Source organism: Cibotium barometz, chromosome 18 (genome assembly GCF_041138505.1).
Source record: "Cibotium barometz isolate CiBa-2024 chromosome 18, ASM4113850v1, whole genome shotgun sequence".
In the NCBI taxonomy this organism is placed as follows: domain Eukaryota; kingdom Viridiplantae; phylum Streptophyta; class Polypodiopsida; order Cyatheales; family Cibotiaceae; genus Cibotium; species Cibotium barometz.
The window spans coordinates 24,992,364-25,000,990 of NC_141063.1; the positions used below are offsets into that span (position 1 = coordinate 24,992,364).

Below are 8,627 nucleotides of genomic sequence, written 5' to 3' on the forward strand. Positions count from 1 at the left end.
TCTACAAAGAGTATACATATCCACCAATGTATTTCCATACGTAAAGCTCTTGAAATACTATCAAGATGTCTTTTCAAGTAAGCCTAGCCTCCTTCCTTGCCCAATACATATTCTCCAAGTATGTTGGAGGAACAGATACGAGGTATGATGATCCTTTTAATGGACAAGGCTATAAGTGGCATAGCTTGGGCATCCCTTAATCCCATCTCCTCTAATCCTCAATGGGAGCAATAGGTGTAGCTGGCCTTATCGAAGCTAGCTACATATCATATGCATTACCTCCTTACAAAGGTGTAGCAGAAGCAATAACTAGATCTACAAGACAAGCCTCATCACCTCTAACATAGCCCCATATACTCTTACCAACTAACGCATTATTCACCATAAAACTCCACCTGGAATACTTGGTTCCATTCAATTTATCCTCCCAGGCCAAAACTTCAAACACGTCTCCCGAATTTAGATTCGGATTTTGATTCTGAACCATCTTAGATGTATGCATAAACTCCACTGATTCACATGCTGTGAATGGTATTGCACCAACAAAATCACATTAACCCACTAGCCAATGCTTGGTTAAACAATGCACAAACCTCACTGAACTTCCAATGCAGACCTGTACTTGCAAAACATGAACTAATTTGAATGTTGTATTGCCAAATACAGAGGTAAACAGCTCCAAATCCTTTCCCATAATTGGCAACAGTCTCTAAACCTGCTCAGAATAGTGTAGATAGCAACTACATTCACTGTTATTGGGGCGGACAAGCTAGAAAGCTGTAGTATAAGAATGATTACACACTAACATAAACAAGTGTCTTCTCCCTTAAAAAACAAACACTAGAATGAAAAAGCTGAAAAGCATCTTGGATGTTTAATAGCAGCAAATATGAAGTTACACAAGAGTAACACCTGAACAATCCATGAATCTAAACCAAAATTTGATAGAGTAGAAAACATAAAATGCATCTTGAATGTTTACTAGAAAAACTAAAAATTAAACAAGAGTAACACCCGAACAATCCATGTCTATAATCCATAAGTTTAGCATTGACACATCTATGGGCATCTTCTCATAAATGCTGCATCATGCCACATAGCTTGCCAACAAATTTATCCTACAAAACAAACATAAGCTCCCTGTCAAGTTACATGCTGCAAACCTAGGATCCCTATGTGATAAGAAGGATTGAAAGCACATTAACAAAAACATATGTTCCCTTCATCTACATCAGAGATTGGAGCAGTAGGGCTGCAAATGGACTAGGAAGGAGGGAAGGGAAGGGAAGGGACAACTTCAAAATGGATAAACTTTACAAAAATTTAAAAAATAGAAAATGTACCTTTTCTGCCCTGCACATATTCATTGAAAAGTTTGTAGTCATTCTCATCAAGATGGTATTTCTTTGTTTGTCGATCATAGTTGAGATTGGCCAAGGCTATTATAGATTCCAAATCCACACATTGGTTGTCAACAAGGTCATATGTGTAGGTCCTAGTTCCCTTTGCTTGTTGATACCATGACAAATGAATTTGAACATTCAAAGGCCTATCCAATAGATCAAAGGGGCCTCTTGTCTCTTTTAGACAATTTCCAACCTTTCTCCTCATGCTTGCCACCCTTCCAAGGTACCACATGCCGTTTACAGCACCCTTACTAGTATTCCCAGCTTTTCCTTTTCCTCTTGTCTTTTTGTTTGCATTTATTGATGTGCTTTCAAACAATACTGCACAATCAGATCCTATACCAAGACATGTTCCTGTATGAATCATTGCCTTCTTCTCCAAAGAAAAATACACTCCACTTTTCACCCTTGTTAATCTATCTTTAGATAGTGTGGGATTTCCATTCAATTGGCTGACAAGTGTGCTTTTAGAAATGGCTTTCCCATCCACTTCAACAAATGGCGATATTTCACTAACCACCTTCTCCTCCTCATCAATTAGACAATCAATCACATGACGAAGCTCACTTTCACTAGTAATTTCCTCATCCACCAGATCACCTCGAACACCACTATCAAAGTGATTATCTTCATCTAAAAGTAGAACATCATCCAATGATTCATCTTCATCCACATATTCAAGATTAGGGTTGAAGAGTTCTAAGAGATCTCCCTCCTCCCATGAGTCATTCCAAGAAGTTTCATCGTGCATACCAAGTGTCTCACTTATGGCCTTTGCTTCTAATAATCCCTCTTTCAATGCAGATACCATATGGTTGTCACTACTCACACAAGCATAGTCTCCCAGGTTGGCCAAAGGAGTGCCATTCTCCTTTTCCAAAGTAGCCCATATATTTTCTTGTTTAGAATGAGCTGCTGGAAATTTAAGAATTGAACCTGCTTGAAACTCTGCTATTCTATTAAGTGCTCCGGTACTACTCAGCAAATCAAAGCCATCATAGCATCTTTCATTCCGAACCATTCCACCCACCTTGCTGAAAAAATTCTCACATGCATCCGATCCCGTGCAAGAAAGGGGTACGTGCAAGTGAGGATGCTTTTCCCTAAAGGTCTTTATCAAGAGAACCACAAAGTGACATGACAATTGAATGTCAATGAATGTTTCTCTACTGATAAAGTTTTGCTTTAGGGAGTATGCATCATGCTTAGTGATCCACATGCGCCAAATCCTACATATAGAAAGAACCATGAGTATTAGCCACATCAACCTTGGAAATACGTTCAAAATCCTTTATTCATATATCACTAATAGCAATGGTAGCAACTTCTGCATACCTGAAAAAGAAAGACACCTTTCCTGCAGCTTTCACACGACCATACAAGTCTAAGGTAGGTGATAAGAAAATATCAATGTAAGATGCTACTATTGATAAGTACATACGTGTGCCCAATGTCCGCTCTTTGTGAGCACCATAGCCTTCTTGTAATAACTTCAAACACTTTTGTACTTTCTTTGCAGCAATCCTTTGTGCAGCTCTCCAATTTTGTCTATCCTTCCTCTCAATATCCCCTTCTTGCAAGCCATGTTCATCAACCTTGAATAATTGATATACAATTGCTACATGATTCAAAGTCACAAGCTCTCTACCAAGTACCAACCTTCTAGATGCACTATCCAAAGGATTGATAAGTTTCTTTCCATTATGGATATAGTCTTGATCATGCAAACCACTGATACTCCCATCAAATGTGATGTGTGCTGTAAAGGGCCAACCCTTCCAAGGAATGCACAACCTGGGACCTTGACAAGAAGAGTAATCTTGCAACATCAACTTTCTGCGCCTACTATCCCCATCTGAAGCATGTCCTATCAATGGACCTACCACATCCCTTAGAAAAATGTTCCAAGAAAGCTGAATGCTCTCCCACTGTTCTCTGACAAACATGGAATCAAACCTATTACATGTCAATTGCACCAATATAACTAGCTTTGGCAAGAATTCAAGAAGAGGATTCACTATCAATACCCTTGCATAATGAGCAATCACATTATGTTGAAAAGCGTCCACAACTCTAAGATATCCATCTTGACCATCACCAACTTGCACGACAAAGTCTGGAATGCAAGTGTGTTCTAGCTTTTTACCACAAAAGCCAACCAAATTATCATCACGTGCCACCCATCTCACCATTCTTTTCACAACTGTTTCATCCTCAGCTAGAAGAACTGGCACACTACCCAAGGGCATACCTTTCTTCATCATGTGACAAGTGTAAACTTCTCTTGCATGTTGAAATATATCCTCTTGTAAACCAGTTCGAAAGAAAAGTGCTTTTCTTGTGGACCGCATTGTGGTGGACATGTGTGGACCTCCAAGGTTAAGTGATAAGAAATTATGCAACCTTGTCCCTCCCCATATCTTGACAGTCTCAAATAATTCCTTTGTTGTATTGGAATATCTCTTCCCTTGACCTACTCTTGAAATGTTTTGTGAAATGTCAACAAAGAAGTTCCACAATGCCTTCTTTCCCTCAAATAGACCTAGCTCATGAGCATTGATTATATCTTGACAAAATTTTCTAACATCTTTCCTCACCATGGCTTCCATAGTGCTCTCCCGAAGACTTCTAACCTTCACGCTCAATGCAACAACTTCAGTTCTTGTGAATGCTATCTCCTTCTTCAATACCCGAACCATTGTGGACTTTGTTTTTGCTACTCTCAATAACTCTAAATGAGTCAAATAATCTAACCGTCTACCACCTCCTGTGTCTCTTGATCCACGAGTGTCTGAAGATCGAATTTGTCGATACACTCGCATGCGAAAGTCTCGTTCTTTAGGAATAGTAGCACATGCACCACATTGCAAATTATCAAAGTATGTTCCCTCCAAACATATCCGCTTGCAATCCTTATGACGGAAAGTGCCATTAATTTCAATGAACTCTGTTGTCCCCATCATAATTGTTGCCTTAGTTGCTGGCTCATTGTGCCATTTGTCACCTCCCTTACTATCATCCAAAAAGGGCTTCAAGTCAACCACATTCCCATCATAGTTATATGACCCTTGCCAAAAACCCCAACACAAGGTTGCAAGCAAGCTACTCCCTATGAGCAAAGGAGGAATCTGTTAAGTTCCCAATAGACTTGATGGAGAGAGAGCCAAAAGCCATATGACTAGCTACACCTAACATCTCTATAAAAAAACAGAAATAGTGATTGAAAATAGAAGCTTGAAAATTTGCCTAATGGAGAGAGAGCCAAAAGCCATATGACTAGCTACACCTAACATCTCTATAAAAAATCAAAAATAATGATTGAAAATAGAAGCATATGAGAAATACCTGATGGCTTTCGTGATGCATTGGCAGTTTGCAAGGTGTCATTGTCTATAAGAAAACATTACAATAGAGCATAAGAAAAAATGTTCACTTGGAAAATACAAAACTGATGGAAAACACAGCTAGAACATGTGAGTTTTACCTTTAGCGGAACATTTCTTGAAAAAACCACTTAGATCTCTTTGCTTCTTATCTATAATTGTCACCTTGGATGGGCGACCACCAGCCCTCTTCACTTGATTACTAGAATCAATGCCACTAGCCTTTGTGATATGTAGCTTGGATTTCATATGCTCAATCATGCATTGTCGTAGAGATCCTGTCTTTGGAAATAGTGGTATCCACTTGTTATCTAGCATGCAGCTTATATAGACTTTTGATAGAGTGCTATAATCTCCAATAGTCTCTGTTACTAGTTGAAACACCACATTACTCTCACTTGCAAAGGTTGAAACCTCCAACATTGCTTCATTTACTTTTTCTTTTCCTAATTCCATAATGTCATCCAATGAACCAAGGCTGTCTTTTCTATGGCTCTCTTGCTCACATAACCCAATAATCCTCATATGGGATGCTGAGTTGATGTGTGAGTGTGTGTAATTATACAAAGTGTCAGGACCCCCTTGACCATAAGAGCAATCACACTCCTCACACCAAATCTGAAACAATGCTTTACCATCCTTGTCCTTTGACATGAGCTCAAATCTATCATGTCGGCCTTTTGCTCTTAACTTTTCTTTGGCTATCTTAATCTCCCTCTGCCATTTTTTGACCTCAGATGGTGTTTCAAGGTGACTCTTCAATCGATTCTTAGAAACACTACCACACGTAGTCGAATCATCCACCATATTGTAGCTTTCACACCCTTGAGCAAGATCATGCATACATAAATCTGGAGACACTGTACACTTTGGCTGCATTTTATTGCTATCTCCAACTGAGTCCACTTTTTGGCGTTTGCCTTGTGTATCATATTCCATTTTCAATTGGATGGTTACTTCTGCAGCATCAACTATCCATCTCTCCTCTTGCTTGGCCCCTATTGGAATTTTCCTAGATCCTCCCAAAAATATAAACTCATCTATGATGAGATTATCAAGGATGATCTCTTCTCTCAAGTCCTTGTAGGTACCACCGGTTTTAAGATGAACATATCCCAACACATGATTTTCAGCCATACCCTCATCTAACACAATCACAATATCATGCCCCTCCATACTCCTATAAAAGGGCTAGATAACAAAAAGGTGCCCAACAAGATAATCTCAAATGGACAGCAAAACCTGTTGTAAAGTAAAGAAAATGAGGAAAAAATTACAGCAAAACCATCATTAACATGTTTAAAATGAAGGATGAAATGGACATAAAACTTGGAGCAAAGTATGGAAGAATTAGAGCTGCTTCAAGCCAACAATCTCCTTTCGAAGCTTACAGCTACTCTAGCAACTAGTAACAAATTACAGCACCTGTAAACAAATTCCAACCAAAAACATGTGAGTTGAAGTAGAAACATAGGCCTTCTCAATGCATTATTTGCAGTAGCAGCAAAACCTGTTGTAAAGTAAAGGAAATGAGGAACAAATTACAGCAAAATCATCATTAACTTCCAGGCCCAAATAGTAGAGTAATCTGCAAACTCCAATGCTGAAATACCAGTAGGGATATTCGAGGTAACGGGAGGTGGGAGATAGTCAAACTGGAAGGTACGATGTACTACCTGCCAGGGCAATGGAGGTTGAAGAGGCAAAAGTACAGGGCATAAGATAGGGCAAAAGTCACGTGCAGGATAGGAAACCCATTTTCCCGCTCTTCCCCATTTCCCCCCTCCATTTTTGGGGATAAAATTGGCTCCATTTCACCATGGTTAAGAAAACATATGGTTAAAGTTACATTCGTGGGTGAGTATGGTCAACCGTGTGAAAAGCCCTCACTCATGGGATAGGCCACATGTGTACACATACTTGGGAGGGCAAGTAATTTCTACTTTTGTTGGCAAGCCAACTAACCTAATTACTTTATAACATCTTTTCCAAGCCCAAATCTATCATGGTTTCCTTAGTTATTAGGTTCACCACCGCTGATCCATAGTGTATTAAGGCATTTGTAATGGTGTCCTTCAATGCACATCTTTGCTTTGATAGTTCTAGGGTCATCGTCTCTCATAGATTGTCCCAAGACTTACACATAGCGGTCACATGACTTCCTTCCTATCACAAATTCTGAATGAAGGGTTCTATTAAGAAATTCACTATTCAAATAGCGGTCACACAGTCGCAATATTGAAAAGACACATGTATATTACACTACTATAGACACTAGAATAAAATAGTAAACCTATATTAAAGAGAGAATGATTTAATGATATATTTGTTTTATATTATGAAAGACTATTTATATCATGACTTACAAGGTTGGATCTCAAGTTCCTTGATTTGAACCACCCTTAAAACCCATATTCTTGGATCTACAACATTGGGACTCCATGTAGCCTTCCATTACTCCATTTTTTATTTAATCCTCTGATAGATAGTCTCTTTGTCTTTGGGTGATTGGGCAATTTTGCAAAGTGTGCAAAGCAAAGTGTACTAGAAAGATAGAGTAAATATTTACAAATGCCAAAAGAGAATAAGGACAACTTAGGAGAACCAGCTTGTGGTCAAAATCAAAGAGTGAAAGAGTGAGAAGGTATAGGTGTGGGTGTGGTGGTGTTCATGTGGCCATGTTATGCTTAATTTGCTTGTAGGAATGCATTACTATGGAACATTTCTTACACCTTTTTCCATAGCCTTTTCTCTTATTTTCTCTAAACATTAGCCCCTTTAATTAGCCACGATTAGTTCTTTGATTACCATAATTAACAATAAGAATCACCATCAATGAAGGAGACCTAGTGTTAGTTTTGGGCTTAGTTCATGAACACCCAGTGAGACTGACTTATCAAATGAGTATTTGTGTGTCATTTCTACATCTACATCTAGGGTAAAGATTAGTACCCCCCCCCCTTAACTTAAATTTAAGATTAGCCAAAACATAAAAGGGCCCCCACCCCTAATGTATAAGCTTATGCATCATCTGCAAAAAACCCCCCTAGTGTACACTCACGTGATATCGTAAGGTTCCCCTTCTGAATCCCCCGGGAACATTCCTACGAATCCTATAAGTACCAACCCTTTCCTGGATGTCCACACCCTGGACATACTGATGAATAGTCTAGGAAGGGGGTGGTCCAAGGACTCACTGAGTCTCTTCCAACAAGAGCACTTACATACGGCCTCAATTCAATGAATCGTACAGAAATACGGCTGTTCAAATTTCTAAAATTATGGGCAAATACGACGGAACAACAGACCCTATTCAATTCATTCAAATGTTTGAACAGAGAGGTGAAGCCTTTGGAAATCCCAACTTCCCCACTAAGGTACATGCGTTGAACTTATGCTTAGAGGGAAAAGCTAGTCGATAGCTCATCACATTAATGCTGGTAATCAAGACCAACTTCAAAACCTTGAAATCAGCCTTTATACATGGCTTTTCCGAACAAGGTGATCGGTGGAGTGCAACAATAGAACTCTATTCAATTGAACGCCAACCCAATGAATCCATTAGAGATTTTATCCTTCAGATAAAACTCTTGGACTCACGTTGTGAGTCATGGGAAAAATTAAACGATGTTCAATTGAGGAGATGTTTCATGATGGGTTTACATAATAACAGCTTACACAACTTGATCATTGTATCCAATCCAAAAACATTCGATCAATGTTGTAAAGAAGTAATACATTTAGATGACAACATGCTAGACGATGATTAGGCTACAAGGTGTTCCTTATCTAAACCAAGTGAAGCAGTTATTAAGAGACTAAGGTTATGTAAAAGTGG

At 38.9% G+C, this 8,627-nt stretch overlaps 3 protein-coding genes across 3 annotated transcripts; all 3 read right to left on the reverse strand.

Moving 5' to 3' along the window:
* Nucleotides 1-889: 889 nt before the first annotated feature.
* Nucleotides 890-5,965, reverse strand: LOC147629113 (uncharacterized). Its single transcript, XM_086812861.1, has 3 exons — nucleotides 4,891-5,965; nucleotides 4,752-4,796; nucleotides 890-1,118 (listed from the first exon to the last, which is right to left on the reverse strand). The coding sequence occupies exons 1-3, from the start codon at nucleotides 5,963-5,965 to the stop codon at nucleotides 1,114-1,116; spliced, it is 1,125 nt and encodes a 374-aa protein (XP_086668987.1). The 3' UTR covers nucleotides 890-1,113.
* Nucleotides 1,324-2,628, reverse strand: LOC147629114 (uncharacterized). The gene has a single exon (XM_086812495.1). It carries the CDS (start codon nucleotides 2,623-2,625, stop codon nucleotides 1,324-1,326), a length of 1,302 nt encoding a protein of 433 aa, XP_086668621.1. The 5' UTR covers nucleotides 2,626-2,628.
* Nucleotides 2,702-4,366, reverse strand: LOC147629115 (uncharacterized). Its single transcript, XM_086812505.1, has one exon. It carries the CDS (start codon nucleotides 4,364-4,366, stop codon nucleotides 2,702-2,704), a length of 1,665 nt encoding a protein of 554 aa, XP_086668631.1.
* Nucleotides 5,966-8,627: the final 2,662 nt, after the last annotated feature.

What these genes read in the sequence shown, in the direction of transcription:
- LOC147629115 (XM_086812505.1), bottom strand. Translation starts at nt 4,366, where the DNA reads ATGGGGACAACAGAGTTCATTGAAATTAATGGCACTTTCCGTCATAAG.
- LOC147629114 (XM_086812495.1), bottom strand. Translation starts at nt 2,625, where the DNA reads ATGTGGATCACTAAGCATGATGCATACTCCCTAAAGCAAAACTTTATC.
- LOC147629113 (XM_086812861.1), bottom strand. Translation starts at nt 5,965, where the DNA reads ATGGAGGGGCATGATATTGTGATTGTGTTAGATGAGGGTATGGCTGAA. An exon ending in CAAGAAATGTTCCGCTAAAG is followed by an intron (nt 4,797 to 4,890) that starts GTAAAACTCACA and finishes GTTTTCTTATAG; the next exon opens with ACAATGACACCTTGCAAACT.